Source organism: Dama dama, chromosome 9, assembly GCF_033118175.1.
Source record: "Dama dama isolate Ldn47 chromosome 9, ASM3311817v1, whole genome shotgun sequence".
NCBI lineage: Eukaryota > Metazoa > Chordata > Mammalia > Artiodactyla > Cervidae > Dama > Dama dama.
In genome coordinates this window covers 85,351,153-85,373,859 of record NC_083689.1, presented here as the reverse complement: position 1 = coordinate 85,373,859, position 22,707 = coordinate 85,351,153, and the positions used below count along the sequence as shown (strand labels likewise).

At 37.8% G+C, this 22,707-nt stretch overlaps 1 protein-coding gene across 3 annotated transcripts in view; it reads left to right on the top strand.

Moving 5' to 3' along the window:
- Positions 1–22,707, top strand: part of EDIL3 (EGF like repeats and discoidin domains 3) — a 457,861-nt gene that overhangs the window by 187,130 nt on the left and 248,024 nt on the right. For all 3 annotated transcript variants that reach the window (XM_061151964.1, XM_061151963.1, XM_061151962.1), the window contains one exon: positions 14,042–14,170. In XM_061151964.1, the coding sequence (XP_061007947.1) occupies positions 14,042–14,170 (129 nt within the window). The remainder of the gene's footprint in view (positions 1–14,041; positions 14,171–22,707) is intronic.

Below are 22,707 nucleotides of genomic sequence, written 5' to 3'. Positions count from 1 at the left end.
TTGTTTGGTTTTTTTTTTTTTTTTTGATAAAGCTGAGAAGGGCTTAAACATCTAATAACTTTTGTGAAGGAAGCCTTGCTATTTTATGAACCAATAGTCAGGTTTTAGCAAAATTCACCACAAAATTGTCAGCAGGAATGATTTCTTTTATAGAGAATACAGTGATTACTGTAGCTCTCTAAAATTACCCATCTATATTCATGTGATTAATGCAACATGGAATTTACAAATTTAAATGCATAATACTGGAAAAGTAGAAATATAGATTTTTATAGTAATGCAAATTTGTGCTGAATACATTTAGTATTTTCTCTCCTGGGTTGGAAACTGAATTGTGTTTAATAGCTCAACATTTTTAATTGGCTTTGCAATGATAATAAATTGTTATACACATTTTTAAGTGGATTTCTAGAGTTTTCAAATATTTAACTGCCACCTACATTTTCATGTCTACTAAGAAGCAAGCAGACAATTACTTTACATAAAGTGTGATGTTATTATTTTTAAATGGCTTTCTGGTTTTTTTTTTACCCACACACTGCTTATCCCTATGGGCAAGTCTGGATAGAAGTTTTCTTAGCCTAATAGTGTAGTGGCTTAAACTAAATTCTCTTGTCAGAATGATCTTATGGAAACCAGGTTTAGATGTGTAGTCAAATAAAAGGATTTATAAGGTTAGTGAAATGATAGTATAGCATTGATAGTAGCACCAGGGAGATTAAGGAAAAACAAAAGCCAGCTCAAGGACTTTAGGTAAATCTGAAACTTTTCTCAACATATATGTTTTCTCAACATGTTTTTCCTACCTTCATTTTCTTATCATTGTTTTTGTTCTCCATGTTTTTTTCTTTTTCTCTTGTGAAGTCTAAAAGGAATTGATATTGCTAAAGAATGTGTTACTCTTATAGAGCAAACAAAACTTCTTTTGAAAGCAACAAAGAGTATCAGCAGTTTATCCAACTTGACTTTTCCTGTAGTTTATATGAAAGTGACTCCCTAGATAAGTGGAAGACTCAACCAGAATGTCCTCTTGGTGTGAAATAATGTCACTTAAATCCCTACCATACTTTGCCAGTATATTCAGTTCATATAATTGTGAACATTTCTCATCCATCTGGCAAGTACTTGTGTGCTGTTGTCGTTGTCCAGTAGCTAAATCTTGTTTAACTCTTTGTGATCCCATGGACTACAGCATACCAGGCGCCTCTGTATCTCATGGAGTTTGCTCAAAGTCATGTCCGTTGAGTCAGTGATGCTTTCTCACCATCTCATCCTGTGCTGCTCCCTTCTCTTTTTGCCTTCAGTCTTTCCCGGTATAAGGTTCTTTTTCCGATGAATCAGCTCTTGGCATCAAGTGGCCTAAGTATTGGAGCTTCAAAGCCAGTCCTTTCAATGAATTGTCATGTTTGATTTCCTTTAGTACTGACTGGTTTGATCTCCTTGCTGTCCAAAAGACTCTTGTGTCTTCTCTAGCACCACAATTTTAAAGCATCAATTTTTCAGTGCTCAGCCTTCTTTATGATCCAACTCTCACAGTCATACATGACTACTGGAAAAACCATAGCTTTGACTGTATAGACCTTTGTTGGCAAAGTGATATCTTTGCTTTTTAATATACTGTCTGTGAAAGTGAAAGTCGCTCAGTCATGTCTGACTGTTTGCGACCCCATGGACTGTAGTCCATGGAATTCTCCAGCCCAGAATGCTGGAGTGGGTAGCCTTTCCCTTCTCCAGGGGATCTTCCCAACCCAGGGATCGAACCCAGGTCTTCCACATTGCAGGCCAATTCTTTACCAACTGAGCCACAAGGGAAGACCAAGAATACTGGAGTGGGTAGCCTATCCCTTCTCCAGTGAATCTCCCAACCCAGGAACCAAACTGGAGTCTCCTGCATTGCAGGCAGATTCTTTACCAACTGAGCTATCAGGGAAGCCCAATACACTGTCTAAGTTTGTTGTAATTTTCCTTCCAAGGGCAAGTGTCTTTTTATATTTAATGGTTGAAGTAATTGTCCATAGTGATTTTGGAGCCTAAGAAAATAAAATCTGTCACTTTTTCTATTTGCAATGAAGTGATGGGACCAGATGCCATGATCTTAGTTTTTTTTTTAATTTTTATATTAATAATTTTTAATTTTTATATTTAATGGTTGAAGTGATTGTCCATAGTGATTTTGGAGCCTAAGAAAATAAAATCTGTCACTTTTTCTATTTGCAATGAAGTGATGGGACCAGATGCCATGATCTTAGTTTTTTTTTTAATATTGAATTTTAAGCCAGCTTTTTCACTGTCCTCTTTCACCCTCATCAAAAGACTCTTTAGTTCCTCTTCACTTTCTGATATTAGGGTATTATCATCTGCATATCTGGGGTTATTGATGTTTCTTCCGGCAATCTTGATTCCAGCTTGTGGTTCACCCATTCTGGCATTTTTCATGATGTGTTCTGCATTAAAGTTAAATAAGCAGAGTGACAATATACAACCTTGTCGTACCCCTCGCCAAATTTGGAACCAGTCAGTTTTTCCATGTCCAGTCCTGTTGCTTCTTGACCAAAATACAGATTTCTCAAGAAATATGGAAGGTGTTCTGGTACTCCCATCTCTTTAAGCATTTTCCAGTTTGTTGTGATCCACACAGTCAAAAGCTTTAGCATAGTCAGTGAAACAGAAGTAGATGTTTTTCTGGAATGCCTTTGCCTTCTCCACAATCCAACGAATGATGGCAATTTGATCTCTGTTTCCTCTGCCTTTCTAAGTCCAGTTTGTATATCTTGAGGTTCTCAGTTCACCTACTGTTGAAGCCTAATTTGAAGGATTTTGAGCATTATTTTACTAGCATGTGAAATGAGTGCAATTGTATGATAGTTTGAACATTCTTTGGCATTGCCCTCTGATTTTGGAATGAAAACTGACCTTTTCCTATCCTGTGTCCACTGCTGAGTGGAGAATATGAAACTTGGGAAGGTCTTGGAAGGAAGGGGAGATTTGGAGGAGGCAGTGGGGTGAAGAAAGGCATAGATAGGAAAAAGGAATAGATATTGTCTTCTTTAGGTGATAGGATAGTAACTTAACCAAGTAAAACATTATGATTCCTTTTCATGAACAGTGGAGGTAACATGGACTGTCCAAGATTAGTGTAAACTTACGGGCTTCAGAATTCCAGGCAGTAGGAGACTGGACATCCCAATAATATAGTTAATCGAGTACATCATTCCATTGAGGGGATTTAAAACCTTTATGACTTTGCAAGTATTGTTTTTGAGGGGAAAAAAAAAAAAAAAAAAACTTCTTTCTCAGAATGAGATATTTCAGTTGATCCTTATAGAAAACAACACAGAGAATATTTTCCAGAATTCTTGATCTTAATCTGGGGAATTATTTGGAAAAGTTTGGTGTTAATAGCTATAACCCTGGTGCATTCAGCTCGAGTCAGAATGATAAATCTCCTCACATGTTTACTTCATTTAAATTTTTTTCCTGAGTTTGACACATGTATAGTGGGAAATTAGGAACAATGACACTATTACCCAGCTTCCTTATGAGACCCCCATCTTCCATGTGACTTAGATTCTATATGAGCAGAAGTGAAACTGGAAAAGAAGTTAATTATTGCTGTTCTGCATCAATTTCATTGCTCTCTTGTTTTTAATTCTTGGTTTGTATTGGTGACCTTTTCTGTGTTTGGGCAAGCTTCCCCTAAGCTTTTATCCAGTGATTAAGAAGCATTCATTATGCACTCTGTTTGACATGGTCATTACTTAATGTTCACTTAACAAAATTCTACAAGACTAAATTATCACAGTGGGTGAAGGAACAGATGGCCAGCTGGCTGGTATCCATGCCTGCTTTGTTTCATCCCTTCTCGCCTGCCACAAAGAAGTCACATACGAGACCTAAGGAGGCCATGCAAACGGTAACTTGCCTGTCCAGTTGTGTTTCAATGTCCTCAGCTATGAAGTCTGGGTAGGCACCCTTCCCATCTTAGTTCCCTGGATTCCTGAGCTACAGGGCTCACACTGCCTCATGATTAACATGGCAGTCACAGAGGCCAGATTCTGAACGTGAAAATAGAAATCCTTTCCTCTGCCTCCTGTCATTGCCTTTAAAATCAAAACTGCTCTGCTAGATTTCAAAAGAAAGAGCTGTAGTTTTGTAGAAAGAATGCACCCACTTTTAATACCTATGTATAAGATTATCCGCAGTCTGGTATTCTACAAATTACCACAGCCTTCAGCAGAGAAAATTGAACTTGGCTCCAGGCTTAAAATTGGCTTGTCGCAACCTGCTAAGTGTGGATGAGAAAGAGCTACAGATGAAAATGCATCCAACCTCTAAACTTTAGGTTTTTGTTATAGACTGTGAAAGGTAGTTTAGATTATATGCTGTTATTCCTAAAATTATTAATAATTTTCAGTCAATCATCATGTACTTATGAAGCAGCATTAGAGAATCTAGTACTTTATCACAGTCTATGGGGGTATTAAAAAATACAAGGCGTAGGCATTCCTGTGCAAGAATAGTTTATAACCTCATCAGGGAGACAAGAGAGATGCATAAAATAATTAGAGAAGGAAGCAGTATACAGTGAGATGCTAATCACACAGTACAGGCAGCAAGTTCAGTAGAAGCCTGAAGAAGGTGAAGAGCTGTCAGAGAAAGACTGATGGAGAACATGGAAATTTTGTAGCTGCTTAGAGACACCATGTAAAACAGTGAGATTGCTTGATGCTTCTGAAACCTGAGCTCAGATATTTGCTTATAATGGAAATACACTGGTCTCTGTCTTTTCTCCTTGCCCTGTCCCAGTGACAGATAGAAGAGGAAACAAACCAAGGTGGCTAATGGCAACCTCGAATGATGTCTTACCGCTTTGTACCACCTGCTGGTGGTGGGTTTAGGAAGCTTATTTTGGCATTAGTGCAGGATGGACCAGGTATAAATGGGCAGGGGAAAAAATGTTAGATGGAGCTATAGTAACAGTTGTCACTTTGTAAACGATAGAACCTTTATCTCTATTTTGTTAATAATTTTTAAAACCCATATTAATATTAATATTTAATCATATCTATTGAGAAAAGAGAACATAAGGGCTATTGTAATACAAATGATTACATATATTTGTAGAAATAATTGATTTGAATTAATGTTTTCGAATTTGGGCTGGAGAAGACTCTTGAGAGTCCCTTGGACTACAAGGAGATTAAACCAGTCAATCCTAAAGGAAATCAACCCTGAATATTCATCAGAAGGATTGGTGCTGAAGCTGAAGCTCCAATACTTTGGCTGCAAGATACAAAGAGCTGAGTCATTGGAAAAGACCCTGATCCTGGGAAAGATGGAAGGCAAAAGGAGAAGGGGGTGGTAGAAGATGAGATGGTTAGATAGCATCACCAACTCAATGGACATGAATATGAGCAAACTCCAGGAGATAGTGGAGAATAGAGGAGCCTAACGTGCTCCAGTCCACGGGGTCACAGAGTTAGACATGACTTAGTGGCTGAACAACAACAACATGGAAATAATGTGTATAATGGCTTTCTCAGAGTATTGACTCACTGTGTACTGCCATTGGCAGGCCCACCTCTAAACTAGATTAAATGGATAAAGATTGACTGCAAGAAATCTTAATTCTTTCTTCAGTACTTCTTTCTATCTTGGAGTGACAGGTCCACCCCGATGCCACCTAAACAGCCACTTCTGCACTCTTGCTTGGGACTGCTAAAAAATTAAACTGCTTTTCTGATCTCCAATATCATCAAAACATTTTACCACTCTGTGTGATGAGAGCAAAGTGAAATTAGTTTTAGCTAAGCTGGTAATTGTTAATAAATGTGAGTGCTTTTTCAGCCAACTCTAACATTAGATGAGGGTTTCCGCAATCAACTTCATTGCTACAAGAAAATCCTATTTGGGGACGGTAGTGGTGTGAAGAGCACCCCTCCAAAATTCCTGTCTGCCTCAAATTTCAGAATGTGACCTTATTTGGCAACTGGGTCTGTGTTAGTTTGCTTGGACTGCCAAAAACAAAATGCCACAACATGGGTAGCTTCAACAATAGAATGTCTTTCCTCACAGTTCTCAACATGCAAGATCAAGGCTTGGTTTCTCCTTAGCCTCTTCCTGGGTTATCAATAGTCACCTTCTTACTTTATCCTCATGTGGCCTTTCCTCTGGTGTTGGTTCATCACTGATATCTCTTGAGTGTGTCCAAATTTCGCCTTCTTAGATGGGAGATTGGATTGGGTTACAGCCCATATATATGGCCTTCTTTCACCCTTATTGCCTCTTTAAAGGCCGTACCTACAAATGCAGTTATGTTCTGAGGTTCTGGAGGTTAGGGCTTCAACATGTGAATTGGCGGGGGGGCACAATTTAGCCATCACAGGGGCTTTGCAAATGTAAGTAATGAAGGATTTTGAGATGAAATTATCCTGGATTTGGATGGGCCCTGAAGAATGGAAGCAGAGATTGCTGCTGTGGTCCAAGGAACACCAAGAGCCGACAGAAGCTGGAGAAGACAGGAGGGTGTCTGCCTGGTCTTCAGAGGGATTATGGCCCTCCCGACACATTGACTTCAGACGTCTCTCCTACAGAACTGTGACAAAATAAATAACTTGGCAAAATAAATAGCTTCTTTGAAGCTACCAAGTTTGCAGTAACTTGATAGAGTAGCTCATAGAAACAAATACAGGGACTCTCAACCTTTCTGACTACTAGTTGTATCAGTGTTTTCCTTTGGACAGTTATATGTAAAAAGAGTCCAGTATTAATCCTTGAGAAGAAAGTTTATCAGTAGGGTATTTTAAAAAATCTCTCTTTAGCTCCAGATTGCAATTTTCATAATCTATTCAAATATTTTGTATCTGAGGAACAATTTGTTCATTTTGCTAATTCTCCCCTTAAATGTAATGTTTTAGATTTATCTATAATTTACCTTTCTGTATGTATACAAAATACCCAGAAAGTATAGACAGTTGTTGTTTTTCCCCTCAAATGGCTGATTTTGTAGTTTACATTTAAAAGAGAGGAGGAGGAGAAAGAAAAGGAGGAGAAGCAGCAACTAGTATCAAAAATGGTTTGAAAGCATCAATCATGTGAATATTACCAGAATCATTTCTTCTTTTTTCAACTAGTTATAGAGTGGCAATGACTCCAAATGGAAACTGCCAAAATGTTCAAACCTCATTAAATGTAAAAGTAACACTATGATATGATTTTAGCATGTTTTTTAAGACAAGAATTTGGAGTGAACTTTTGGGTCATAACTGTTCCTATTTGATTGTGCTGCTAGAACAAATGCTGAAACAGTGCTCTTTTTATGGCCTTATTGGTATTTCCTTATTACATAATATAAAATGTGCATTCATTTTTAATGTCTAAATGCCAATGTTTGAGAGCATAATTTGTAAAATTGACCAGGTCTATGTGTACATTGTCACAGGAGAGTGTTACCCTATTTACTTTCTAATAATCTGCTTTCACACTATACAGAATTAATGATTTGGGGCATAGTCTCTAAATGTGTGAAAAACTAACCATCCTACATATAGAAATCACTTCGACTCTCTACTGTTGGAATTGGGAGAAGGTCAATGCAGAAAAGTAGAAAATCATATATAGATCTATTGCTTTTGTGAGCAATTAATCTTGTTGACATATTTATATGAGCTTGCATAAAAATGCCTGGAAAGCATGTTGTTGACTTCAGTTGTTCATTAATATTGATCATATGCTGTCCCCATTGTGTTAGGAGTTACTTAAAGATTACCTACAAAAGTATTGCAGCTTTATTGATTTTAAAACTCCCTGATGCCTCTTGTATCTTGAAAGTCCACTTATACTTTCATTGTTAAGAGTGATATTAAGTATTGTTGTCTAATGAGATCATTTCAACTTTTATGAATACTAATCAGAACTGAAGCTCATAACCACCTCTCTGCATACTTCTTCTGTATACCTATAATACAAAAAGAAGCAAATTTTTGAAGTAGGAAGGATTTAAGATCACACTTGTTTTTACAAGCTCTGGGTGGTTCAGTAAGACTCATTTGTTTTCAGAATTTTCTCTCCTATTAAACTGTTTACAAAATTATGTATCAGCTATGGATTAGGGCTGACATGTTACAAAAAAATATCAGATGCCCTAACTATTCCAAAATTTGGGCAGCAAAAATTACAGATGTGGTAATATTACAACATTTGTTAATATGATTTCACTAAGAAAATTATAGAATTAAATTTTCAGAAACTACTACACAAAGTATTAATACTGAGCATAGTACATTGACAGTAAAAGACAGTCATTAAAATTACCTTATAAACTGATAAGTAAATATTTTCTTGAGTTGTTAGCTTCCTCTTGTAGCTGCTGACAATAGTAACTCCACTTAAACCGTGTATCACAAATAAGTAGCAGAGTATGCAGCACATAATAGATGCCTAATAAATAAATATTATGCTGAAATCAGGAAAAATAAATAAAAACACTTTTATGCTGAGCAAGGTTAGGGTCAGTTTCTTCTCACAGTATGAGCAATGTATATGCTATATGTGATGATTATTAAGTGTGCTAACACTTTAAATGATACATACTTACTTTCAGTATCAAAATAGAGAAGATTTTTAGATGGGGACGAAATATAAAAACAGACAGAAGTTTCCTAGGATCTTTAGTTCTCATATGATTAGTCCACTTATCATTTGGAGAAAGAAACCTGCAAACTTTTGACACATTTCAATTGTCACTGTTTAACATCAAACACAAAATTTTTTGGCTACCGTGAAAATTTGGTGAGTTGAAACCTTGGGTTACATTTATCATCTTTATGGACTAACTTATATTCTGATTATTTCGTCTTGCTAATGCTTCAGGTGAATGTCTTTATTTACACTGGAGTTGTTCAGTTAGGAGACCAAAACACTATTGATAGGATTGTATAATGTCACATATTTCTTGATTATGTATGTGCCAAAGAATTAAGATATGTGTAATCATTGTACATTTAGGGATACAATAATATTACACCTGTGATACTTTAGAAGCTTAAACCATATTAGATATATGAATTTAAAGAATTGGAACCTTAGAAAGTGTAGAGAAGTTAGAGTATCTTAATTACCAATTGAAATGCCAAAAGATATTTATAACTTATAAATCTTGAATGGGGTTACGTGAAAAATATGGTGGTTATCACTCATTATTGCCACACCCTTTTTATTAAAAATATATTGTAAACCTACTGTGTGCCAACTATGACATACCACAGAGAATTAAGGGTCTAATGGGGGAACATGCCATGTAAGCAGTCATTTCAAACTCTGTTGTGAGTTCTGTGGAAGAGTGTGTGTGTGTGTGCACGCACATGCTCAGCCACTCAGTCATGTCCAACTCTTTGCGACCCCGTGGACCATAGCCCACTGGGTTCTTCTGTCTGTGGGATTTTTCTGGCAAGAACCCTGGAGTGGGTTGCCATTTCCTTCTCCAAAAGAGTATCTGCAAGGCTTATAACATCAGTTTCACAGTACAGTTGTTAGGGAAAAATTAGAAAAAGGAAAGAAATCTATATGTTGGTCAGGGTCAGTTTCTTCACAATATAAGCAGCAGTATGCACATATCAAATACATTACAAAATAGTAGTGGGGGAATACTCATGTTTGACAGCTGATCTCAAACACAGCTGAGTGGAGTATTGTTAGCATGGCAGAGACTCTATTTATTCATGATATCTAATACACTCTGACCAATTTGCTGAAAATATTTCCATTTAGGAAGGTTTTGGAATTCTGTGTTATAGGACTGTCCTTAGTGAGTGCCTTCTAAATTCTGGAAGCATCTATTAAGATTCACTATTTTAATCTACAGATCTGTAACTGGGCAGGAAGTGTAGCTTAATGGAAAGGACTTAGGTTTGTAGTCAGGCAGAATGTTAAAAAAAAAATCTTGGCTTTTGCAGTTAGACTCACACTTAACCTCTCTGAGTAAGCCTGTTTTTTTTTGTTTTTTTGTTTTTTTTTTTGCCTATAGAAAAAAGATATGTTCTTACATAGTATTCTTTACAATGCTTTGTATTTCATGTTGCTTAGCATATAAAGCACTCTTAAAAGGTTAAATGCTTGCCACATTTGCTTTATGTCATCTTTGTCATGTAAATGAAAATCACTGAATTTCTTGGAGGAGGAAAAATAACAGCAGCAAACAGCCTTTGTAACAAGTAATCTTTCTCTGAAACCAAGATGTCAGCTGAGGTCAATGATGTCTTTGCGGGTATAAATAAAATGAGCTCCAACTCTCTAACTCCTATCTTTGAGGAATTCCAGAGGCTACACCAGGATTACTTGATAGACTTTGCCGGTGCCCCTGGGAAATATCTATAGAGTGTCTAAGACTAGATAGCTGTCAGCTCTGTCTTCAGGTTCCTGTATCCACTGGATTCTTGAGTTCCTTGGGCATCATGTGCTGCAACTCTTCTTCCCTTTTGCCAGGATGAGCCTGATAAATAGAACAGCCCTTTATCTCTGAGTTCCCCCAATTCCATACATAGGTCTGTGTGTCTAGCAGACTTGGATAGTCCCGCAAAGACAGGTCACATAGTAGCTTTACAAACAAAACTGAATTTTAGGCATCATGGTTTCTTATTAGCTACTTTTCTTCCCGTAGTACATACAGCCTCATAGCATACTTCTATGAGCATACCCCCATGCTCCTTGAAGTTGACTTCCAGTTCTGCTTGCAGGGTCTCCCCTCCGAGGTTGCCCTCATCCATTCCTAAATTCTTCCCTTTATAAGGCAGAGTCACTGACTCCTCCTCAGCCACTAGCCAAGTTTTACTTTTCCAGAGATACAGAAGGCTTGAGTAAACATAGTCGTCTCTTCCAGGCTCATATTTGCTCCTTGTTTGTTCTTCCAAGTGACTTCCATTGACCACTTCCCTCGTAATCATGTCTTTAACTGCTCCCAAGGACTGGCTTTGGCCTTACTACTTCAGTTGTTTGCTTTTTATCCCTCCCTCAGCATCATAAGTAGAAAGTGAAAGTGTTAGTTGCACAGTCATGTCTGACTCTTTGCAACCCCATGGACTGTAGCCTACCAGGCTCCTCTGTCCATAGAATTCTCCAGGCAAGAATACTGGAGTGGGTAGCCATTCCCTCCTCCAGGGTATCAGTAAAAGGGAACATGAAAAATATTTCTTTTCTTTCTAATAGAAATCACATCACTCTCTTGTGGGGCCAGAAGTATCTTTATCATTTTTGTTTTTAGAAAGTTTTTTCCTACTAGAGGGAATTCCTCAAACTCTGTTTTCCTCATTTTAGTTGAGGTTTTTATTTTGATTTTTGAGAAATCCTGAATTCTTATTAGGCTTTTTCCTTATCTGAAAAATTGAAAGATTGGATTAGATATCTCCAACGCTCCTTATTTGTTTAAAATTATATATTTATGGGCTTCCTTTGTGGTTCAGCTGGTAAAGAATCCGCCTTCAATGCAGGAGACCTGGGTTCAATCTCTGGGTTGGGAAGATCTCCTAGAGAAGGGAAAGGCTACTCTCTCCAGTGTTCTGGCCTGGGGGTTGCAAAGAGTCAGACATGACTGAGTGACTTTCACTGTCACAAATATTTCTTAGGTTATACTTTTTTTTGTTATTTAGCAATTACATGCATGGCTGTCAGTTATCAGTTAATTAAAAAACCTGTCATGTATTTTTGTATTTTGAGTGTGTGAACTGATGAGTCAAACCTCTAATGTCACTTTTATTTCATTCTCCCTTCCCCATTTGGCTGCTTCTGTAAAGAATGTAGGCTTTAGGGTCACAGATTCTTGGCTTGAGACCAAATGCTTCATTTGTAGATGTTCATTTGAGAAATATTATCTAAAATTTCTGACCTATAGTTTTTAAAAAAGGTAAAAGAATAATATAGACAACTACCTCTTCTAGTTGCTGGGAGGAATAAATGAGATTATTATCTGAAAGTAATCTGTAACTTGTCTGCCATTGTTAACGTTAATAATTTGAGAGGAGGGAAGAGTTATAAAGTGAGAAAGAAGAGGGGGAAAGGGTTCTATAGCTTGGTTCGCATCTCTGGTGATGGGGGAAAATGGTCACTGGTGTTGCACCCTCTTCCTGTCTCAGTCATTGACAACACACCACCTCAAAGGCAGGTGTGAGTTGGTTTAGTTGATCAGTACTGCAAGGCACAAAACTGCCTACTTGACTAAATGTTGTGTTTTTAATTGGTATGGGGATATCTGAAGAAAATTATGGACCCATTGATTTCTTTTCACTTTTTGAAAGTCAGTCGTACAAAGATCTTGACAGCATAGTTGTCATATTGTTGCCTATTTCATGCATATCTTTATTAGATTATATAATCATTGACTGTCATGGAATGTTAAACTGTAAGAAACACTATCAAAGAGCTGCTGGAGGAGGTAATAGAATTATAAAATTTTGCAGGAGCGTTACCCAAACTCTTAAGGGCTTCCTGTTGTTAACTTTGTGATGATGGTGAATTTCCTTTTCTCTCATTAAGACGTTAAAGCGTTTTGACCCACACTTTAGCCATTCACTGTTGTGCTCTTTTATAGCCTTGCCTGATGGAGCCCCCACCCAGTTGGGTCAAGTTATCGCCATTCTCCTGCCCAACACTGTTACCTTCTCTCTAGTCTCTGCTGAAACCACTAGCTTCTCTTCTTCTCCTATGCCCTCCAGAACTCTGGAATTCATCTCTATATACAGAGTCAGACACTTAGTTTAATAACACTTGCTTTCTTTTTCTAGTGTGTACATCTTAACTTTCAGCGATTTTTGTTTCATATAAATATGTTCTAGTCTTTCCAATTTAAAAAAAGGGAGGGGGGCAAAATTAGGCAATGCTATATAGTTTGCTCGATCTCTTTTCATCTCCAAGGGAGAGCTTTTTCTTCCTTCAACTTGTCTCTTCTTCACAACATCCAGTGTAGATTCTGCCATGAGTTATTCAGCATCCTCCAAGAAACCAACTATTAAACAGAATTAGAGAGGCAAAGGTTTATTGGGGGAATAGCTGTGATGAACAAGAGGGAGAAAGTGCAAGAGTAGGTAGGATGAGCCTTCAGATTGATACAAGCCTGTAGACTCTGAAGTAAGGGAAGGACAGAAGGATTATTGCAAAGAAAACAATATTCTTAAATGCTATGCCAGTTGAAAAAAATCTCAGCCATACCAAAGGAGTACCCCAGAGGCAAGAATGTATAGTATAGGAGTCCCAGGTTCAGGCAGAACTGGTTCAGCTGTACACTCCCAGCAGTGGAGCACCAATTGAGGTATTGGTACCTCAATAGAGGTATCAGGTACCAGTTAGTCTGGTGAAGGTACTTTCTCAAGGCTCAAAAGTAACTCTGTGTCTCTTCTCTATCTTTGCAACTTTCAATGAGCTACTTCCTATACATTGGCAAAAATTGGAGTTCTCTTGAAGTATATGCCCCACCACAAACTCACAAATAGTCAATAAAAGTATTGCAACCAACCATCCACTTCACTTGGCCTATATGGTTACAATGACTTATAAGTTTATGCTACTTTCACCGGCAGGGTACCAGAGCTCTTGCATGTTCTTAACTCTAGAAATTGCCATTCAGTATTGCATTTTAAACATGCAGAGGAGATTTTATAATCTGGACCCTTAGTGACAATGTTTTACTTAGTGCTAATACTTTTTGAATGTTTGATATGTATCTGTTTGGGGTACTTTATATGTATGAATTCTTTCCATCTCTGTCATTGCCTTTTGAGGTAGATTGTATTATTATAGTATTGACATTTCACAGAAGATGATACTGAGGTAAAGAGAGGTTAAATAAATCATCCAAGAGCACATGGCTAGAAAGTGGAGAAACCAGTATTCAAGCCCAGGCGGTTGGTCTCCAGAGCCCTCACAGCTTCTGCATTTCCTGTAGCACTAATATCCAGAACACTTTTCTCTGTAAAATTGTTAATTGCAAAATGTTGACCCAGTGTCTACTCTAGAGCATATGTATCATGCAGCAATATTGCTTTCTGTCTTTCAGGTCCCTGCACTCCTAATCCATGCCATAATGGAGGAACCTGCGAAATAAGTGAAGCGTACCGAGGAGATACATTCATAGGCTATGTTTGTAAATGTCCCCGAGGATTTAATGGGATTCACTGTCAGCACAGTAAGTCATCCACGGTCTTTGTGCTCTTATTGTCATTGATTGCCAAGTATGCAAGTCATCATCATTCTTGTTGGGAGTAGAATGATAGAATCTTTGAGCCTGCTTCTCTCACACTGAATACACCATATCCCCAGCTGAGGACTGATTCCTCGACTGTGTTTCTATTCTCCCAAGGGTGTGGAAAGCTAGCAATCTTCTATCAGCCCTTTTCACTGTCGTTCAGCCATACTTGAAAAATGCTGCTTTTATGTTGATCTGATATCTATGTCTTTCTTTCACCGTGTCCTGAAGCTACATTCTTCGAGCTTCCCAGACATTTTTCTGTTTGGGTTCAGAGATGATACCTAAAAGAGAAAACTGCCCACTCTGTCCTTTCTATAAGCCAGTTTTCTCCATCTCACATGTTAGCATTTTTAGTGTGACAGTCTTTGAAAGTTCCAAAAGGGTGTTATCTGCACTTCTCTATTTTATCCTTGTTCTTGTTTATCCTGAAGTTAAACAAAATTTGTCCACTTGTGATGATTTCTTCTTAGAAGTATGACTCAACATTATTGTCCTTCTAAGTATTTCTAACAGTAAGAATATGCCTTTGTATACTCTTACCCTCTTCATCTTAGAGCCCCATTGCATAGGGGAAAAAAAAAATAGTTCAGATGTTATGCTGTTAGGTGTAAACCCTGCCTCTAGACACTGGACAATATCCCACTATGAAAACTTTTCTCATTTCAAGGGGGAATTCCACTGTAGTGTGTGTGCTCCATGCAGGCAGCCCTTAACTGAGGGGCTCAGGTGGGATGGCCAGACTGTTTTCCTCTGGATACTACTCTGACACTATGTCACAAATCTTTGGAAATAAGTAGGATTAGTAATATCCTCTTTAGGTGATCAGGTAAATATCAAGGCAGTCAAGATTCTGGGCTCAAATCCCTGTCTTTCCAGAGATGTTTTGTGGTATGCATGTGTAAAGGCTGAGCAGCGATGCTATAATAAGGAAAAATAAGCCATGGTGACTTTGAACTCAGCCTGAGAAAAATCACGAGCTTCTCATTCCTTGTTGGTGATTGAACAAAGTTACACGCAGTGTATGTAATATAATAGGCTGTGTTATAACAGACCTCTACGGAAATTCCACAAGTTCCTGGCCACTGCAGGTCTCCAGAGAAGTACACAATGTTCTCAAAGTCTCAGAGCCAGGATGCACTCTATAATTTTTTGCTGGTGGTTGAAAATCTGTCTTTGGCTGACAGACTCCACTTTTCCTTTCTCATTCCTCACACCATGGTCTTAATCATCACTGTAGTATTCATGGCTCATGTATTTATTGCCCACTCTAGGCCACTTGCCATCCCCCCATTCCCCTCCCTCTGATCAATATCCTATGCCTCCTTCAAGACTCAGATCCTGTAAGACCTTAAACACATGCTTAAGGTTTATGGGAAACTGGAAGCTGAGGGATTCAATTTTGAACTGGGATTTTGTGAGCTAACCAAACCGGTGCCTCTTCCCTGAAGTGCGTCATTATTAGAAGCAGCATAGACTGGAGGGAAAACGGACTGCATTTGGAATCAGAGACCTGGATTTGAGACTTGACCTCTAAGTTATTGAATAAGTGACCCGGAGCCAGTCGTTGACCTTTATGTGCTTTAAGACATAGAATTAGAGGAATTGAACTACAAAGAAATGATCTTTGGTTCTTAGAGGATAGAAGAGTATTATGGTTCAGTGGGTAGCTTGCTTACTGAACATAGGTTATCAAGTCTCCCTCTTTATAGATAAAATTGAAAAGGATTATGTATTGGGAAAGCAAATTTAGAAGCGCTGGAAACCCTGAGAGCTTTCCCAAGTGGGATAAACAAACAAACAAACAAACAAAGCAGCTCTTTAGTTCCTTGAAAGAACTGCTAGGCGTGTGAGTGTGTTTTCACAGCGCTAAGAATTTTATGGCCGAGAACTTTGCTATTCAAAGTGGAGTCATGTGTCTGCATTGCCTGGAAGCTTGTTAGGAATGAAGATTGCCAGGTGCCACTTCAAACCAACTAAATCAGAGACTGTATTTCAAAATGATCCCCTCCCAAGTTGACTCCCACACATGTTGAAGCTTGAGAAATACTGCACAAGGCTTTCAATAGCTAAAACTAGCTGTCTCATAGGTTAAGGTAACAACTTCTGCATTCAGTTACATAAGCATGCGTTATAGGCAAAATATTTATTATGTTTTGGCTAATAAAAGCTATATTGAAAATCAATGAAAATGAAAGATGGACCAATATAATAAGAACATTTCATTTGGGAAAAGAATTGAAAACAATTCTTCAGACATCCATATATAGGAAGGCTTATTAATTTAGTTCTGTATGACAGACTGTGAAATAAATATCTTTGGGACTATAGCTTAATAGCTAAAGAATTTTAGGTTTTATGATACAGGAGTGACAAATACATAGTTTAGTGTAACAACTATTTTGTCACTGTGTTACAAATTAGAAGAAAGGTTTCTATTGCTGGCATTAATATTATATATGCATTTTTTAAAAAAATTAGATTTTGGCTTTAAGAACAATTCTAGGTTTACAGAAAAACTGAGCAGAGAGTACAGAGAGTTCCCATATATCCCTCCTCCTCCATAGTCTTCTCTGTTATTAAATTCTTACATTAATATGGTATATTTGAGTCAGAAGGTTTTGCTTGGTGGCTCAGTCCAAAAAGAATTCACCTGCAGTGGAGATCCAGGTTTGATCCCCATAGCCCTCCCAAATTCCTTTTGGCTCTCCTGGTGGCTCAGATGGTAAGGAATCTGCCTACAATGCAGGAGACTCAGGTTTGAACCCTGGATTGGGAAGATCCCCTGGAGAAGGGCATGGCAACCCACTCCTGTATTCTTGCCTGGAGAATTCCCTGGACAGAAGAGCCTGGCAGACTACAGTTCATGTGGTCAGGAAGAGTCAGAAATGACTGAGCGATTAACACCTTTTAACACTTTGCTGTAATTGATGAACTGATATTAATATATTAAGTAAAGTCCATAGTTTGCATTAGGATTTGTTCTTTGTATTGTACAGTTCTATGGATTTTAAAAAATGCGTATCATGTGTCCTCCAAAGCCTCATACAGAATAGTTTCACTAACCTAAAAATTTTCCGTGCTCTGTTTATTCATCCCTCCCTCCTTATTCCCAACCTCTGGCAACCACTCATTTTTTTTTATCTGTCTCTGTGATCTTGCCTTTTCTAAAACGCCATGAAGTTGGAATTCTAGTGTGTAGCTGGAATCATACAGTATGTAGGCTTTTCAGACTAGCTTGTTTCACTTAGCACTATGTATGTAAGTTTTCTCCACTTTCTTTTGTGACGTGATAGTTCTTTTGCTTTTAACTGGTGAATAATATTCCACTTATGGATGTACTACAGTGTGTTCATTCATTCACCTATTAAAGAACATCTTATTAATAGTTGCTTCTCCTTTTGGCAGTTATGAATAAAGCTGCTATAAACATTCATATGCAGGTTTTTGTGTGGACTTGAGTTTTCATGTCTTTACTTGACTAAATACCTAAGAATGCAATTCTTATGGTAAGAGTACATTTAGTTTTGTCAGAAACTGCCCTATTGCCTTCTATTGAGGCTGTGATATTTTATCTGCTTGTCAGCAACGAATGAGGGCTCCTACTCTCACCAGCTTTGGTGGCTCTCAGCGTTTTGTATTTTAGCCATTACAAATGCTTTTTTTGGTAATGAAAATAGCATGAGGTTATAACTTTAGAAGACTTATATAGATTAGTATTGGTTTTTAATATAGAATTATCAAATTATGTGTTTTTAAAATATATTAATGTGTACATATATATGTGTGTATTTATATATTTATGTTTGTATGTATATATGTGTGTGCATGTGTTAATTATAAGATGTAAATTATAGGATAAAATGAATACCAGAATGTCCAGAAGTTGAAATTTTGAAAGGCATTTTTAAGCAAGCACTTTTCTGGTGAGAGCTGCATTTTGGGCTGGCTAGAAGTAATCATATTTTATTTGTTGCCTAGTTACAATTCCAATGCCTTAGGGAAGAACTCTTTCTTCATTCTCAGAATTCTTTGCCCATCTTCCCACTGAAGGCATTCTCTGAATTCTTCCATACCTGTGCATAGCTGTGGAACCTTCAGTTTCTTTTAAAAGAATGTTTTCTTGGTTCCTATTTTGTGAGGAAGAAGAGATAATCTAGGTGCCCACCAAGCCCTAAAAAAAAAAAAAAGTTAAAGAAGGCCCTTGTTATCAGATTAGCTCAAGATAATACACTCTTGAATCCCTTTTCAAACTGAGAAAGTTGACCAGAAAACACCACAAAATATAAAACTTTCCAGTTTGTGTATGTGTGCTGAGTTGCTTCTGTCATGTCCAACTCCTTGCAACCCGATGGACTGGAGCCTGCCAGGCTCCTCTCTCCACGGGATTCTCCAGGCAAGAATACTGGGGTGGGTTGCCATGTGCTTCTCCAGCAGATCCTCCTGACCCTGGAATAGAACTTGCATCTCCTGTGGCTCCTGAATTGCAGGTGAATTCTCTACTGCTGAGCCACCAGGAAAGCCCTTTCCTCTTTGTACCTTATGCAAAATGTTGTAAACCAGTTTGGTCTTAGTTTTATACTATTGACTAATAGATTCATACATTCAACAGATACTTAATGGGGACATGAGTCATTTTACTTTTTTAACATATGTTTCACTTTTCTCAGAGTTAGCCAATGGTATTTGCTATTTTGACAATCACTGTTAACTGAATTAATTACATATTTGGCAATTACATATGGTTTCTGACAGGTAGTGCTTCTTAAACAAACAGAATCTGATCCCTCTTCAGCTCTATTGAATCATAGTCTTTTGTTGGTATCCTGGATATAGTTAAAATAATCCATATGATCCTTAAGTGAATCAAGCTTTAGGACTACTGGCTAAAAGAATGACTTGTAATTTCCAAATTGTATGGGAGGAAACTTGTTTTCAGGGAGAGAATTCTGGATTAGACCTGGGTTTCTGATGCAGTTTTTCTTTGATCAGTTGATGAAGACTCAGTTAGCATTTAATGTTTCTTTGCTTCAGTTTTCTTATCTGATGGTTCAGTTCAACTCAATAGGCACAGAGAACTTCATACTGTATTATGTGCTGGAAAGAACATGTCTATAAAAAGTAGAATTGATAATCTTTTGTCCTGCTTCCCTAAGTAGGGTATTTGTTAGAACTAGATTCGAAGTTTTAGAACATACTTTGCATATCTTAAAGGGTAACATATTCTGAATAGATGAATATTTTAAAATATAATGCTTAGTCCTATTGGTCTTTAATTTTTCCCTTCTCTTAAAATTTTTTTCAATTGTTAAAAATGAGTTGTGGCTCAGGGGGAAGGCTAAATTGGAGCTTTATCATTTTCTATTTTAAATTGCTCTTACATCCTTAATTCTAATAGGTAATTATTATTTTGTTAAATTATTCTTTCTACTTTTAGCTCGATGGCCTCTTTATTTTAGCTTGCCCACTAGAGGATCAATTTGTCCTAATAAAGTATTCACTTCAAAACTGTAGAAACTTAACCTGGAGTTATTACTGACACCTGCAAGCTATAGAATTACAGTGCTAAATAAAGACCTCTAAGGAAACTTCCAAAATAGACTTACCTCCAACCCCAAAAGACTTCTGACTACAGATTGAGAATTCAGATTTTTCTGTTCACTGAGGACTTCGTAGGTCAACGTTAGCCTCCTTAACTCTATAAGCCAAAGGTTTACAAAACTTGGTGTGCATATGAATTGTCAAGGGGTACAGAAATATATTCAAATTCCTCTTGCTCATCCACAGAGATCCCAGTTTAATAGAAGTAATTTTGTACCCAGGTCTGTCTGTTAACAATTACCCTAGTGAAACTGACACAAATGATTCTAGAACACTGGTTTTCACCTTGGTTGCACATTAGAATCACCTGGGGACTTATGAAAAATACTGATGCCTGACTTCCACCCCAGAGATTCTGATTTAATTGGTCTGGGGTATGGTCTAGGCATTAGGAGTTTTAAAACCTCCCAAGATGATTCTAATGTGCAGCCAAGTCTGGGAATCAGTGTTCTAGAACCATACTGGGAAGAATTACTATGTCTTAAAGATACCAAGCAGAGGAATACTCAAAAACGAACAGAGCTTAGGATAAACAAATGTACCTGCACACTAAATGCATAATCAAGCAACCTTATTGAATTTTTGTCATTCAACCTTTACTTAATATATAGGAAATAATCTTACAGCAAGAACCCTCACCTGATTGAAAGAATCAGGCCAAAGGAAGACATTAACTTACTGTTCTTAAAATATGTTATCCCTTAAACCATCAGCAGTAGTCAGAGTTCCAAGGCATTTTCATCTTCTTGTTTTCACTCTTTTTAGGAGCCTTACAAAGAGCACTGTCCTGGCAGAGAAATGCAGTAGATGTTTGCACTGAAACACTATTCACATGTAGACATAATCTGGGATTTTTTTGCCATGAAATTTTCAGATCTTGTCGAACTCAAAATATTTGAAAATCGCTACTTTAAATGACAGTTAAACATTTTTTCCCCGTTACCTATTGAAAGAAATTTGATTGTCAGGAAACCATAATTCTGAACAAAAATATGTTAAGCAAAATTTGCCAGAAAGATTAGACTCATGAATGTGATGTATTTATGCTAATAGATGTGACCTAAAATGGATTCACTTATGATTTTATAAAGAATCTCTCTAGTAATAGAGATAGTACCATACATACAGCTTAAAAAAGAAATCTGTTGCATGTAATCCAAATTTCCTAGGCCTATCAGCTTATAGGGATGTTAACTTTGATTTCCAAATTCCTGTAGCCCTTAGCTACCATTTTCCAATGTCATTTGCCCCGGTGGGGCCTCATTCTCACCTGAAATCTTTCTCACTCAGGCTAGGAGTTTATTTCTTTATGCATTTGACAAGTGATTTTTGAAAGCTTACTTACTATTCTGCAGGCTGCCACATGCTTAGGAATGAGTACAAGCTCCCTGGCTTTGCACCGGCTCCACATTGAAAATGTTGCCAGGGGGCCAGCTGCTTTTTCCTCTGGCAACCCAGGCACCTGAAACTGCACATGGTCTGAGGAACCGTCAGACTAAGTTGAACCATTTTAAGGACATTGGGTTCAACCGTGTTCCCTGGCGCTGGAGGGTCATAGGACTTTTCCCAGAGCTTCACACATCTCTTTATGGATGTAACCACTCAACCTCCTGCCCTAACTACTCCTTCTTTCTTTTTATTTTTAGTTGAGATACAATGAACGGATAACAGTATATTCATATCAGGTTACAGCATTTTTTTCTTGTGATGAAAACTTTTGAAATCTACTCTTAGCAACCTTCAAATATGGAATACAGCATTAAAACTATAGCCACCATGCTGTGCATGACATCCCCAGCACTTATTTATCTTTTGACCCCCTTGATACATTTCACCCTCTCCTCCACCCTGCTGCCTCTGGCAACCAGCAGTTTTGTTCTGTTCATCTCTAGTGGTGGTGATTGTTATCCTTGTGTATCTGAAGATAGCATCAGATCCCACAGGTTGAGAGCTCAGTACCACGAAATTGCCCCCACCCCACTCCAGATACCAGTGGAATGTAGTAAGTCCCCAGGTTGCAACAACTTCTGTCGGATTTTGCTGCAGATGTGATGTTCCCTCTTATAGTTCTCTTAATTTGCACAGATCTCAGGAAAACATTGGCTTACATTGACATTAATTTTGCCATGAACTATTCAGATATTGTCAGACTCGGCATATTTGAAAATCTCTACTTTAAGTGATGATTAAACAGTTTTTCCTGTCACCTATTAAAAGAAATTTGATTGTCAGGAAACCATAAACTCTGAACCAGCATATGTTAAATAAGATCAGACCATGGTTTCTCAGACCATGTGCAGTTTCTGGTGCCTGGGTCACCAGAGGAAAAAGCAGCCAATCCTCTAGTGATATTCTCAAGGTGAAACTGACAGTGGAGCCACAGGGCTGGTACTCATTCCTCATGAGTCAATGTAAGCAAGCGTTAAGTAAATGTAAGCAAAATTATTAGAGGGTGTGATAAAGGATACAGGTGAAAGACTAGATGAAGAGATATACGGGTGAGGTCTATGTAGGCCCTGAGCGCAGGAGCTCCTCTCTGTGAAATTGGGCTATGTCACCTTCCCAGTTAGATATGTTCCCCATCCTGGAAGTTCTCTGAGCCCTGAACCTTTGGGATTTTTATGGGGGCTTTCTCATGTAACCATGATCGGTCATTAATTCTACTTTTAGCCCTTGTCCCAGGATGGAGGGCAACACTAAAAATATCAAACTGTTAATCATGGTTTGGTGTTTATGTAATCATCCATCATCCAAGGGACCACCTAGACTTGCCTCATTAGAACAAAAGACTGTCCTAACACCCAGGAAACTATAAGGGTTTCACAAAGGCTGTGTACTAGGAACAAGGAGAAGATACTGAAATAACCAAGTCCCTG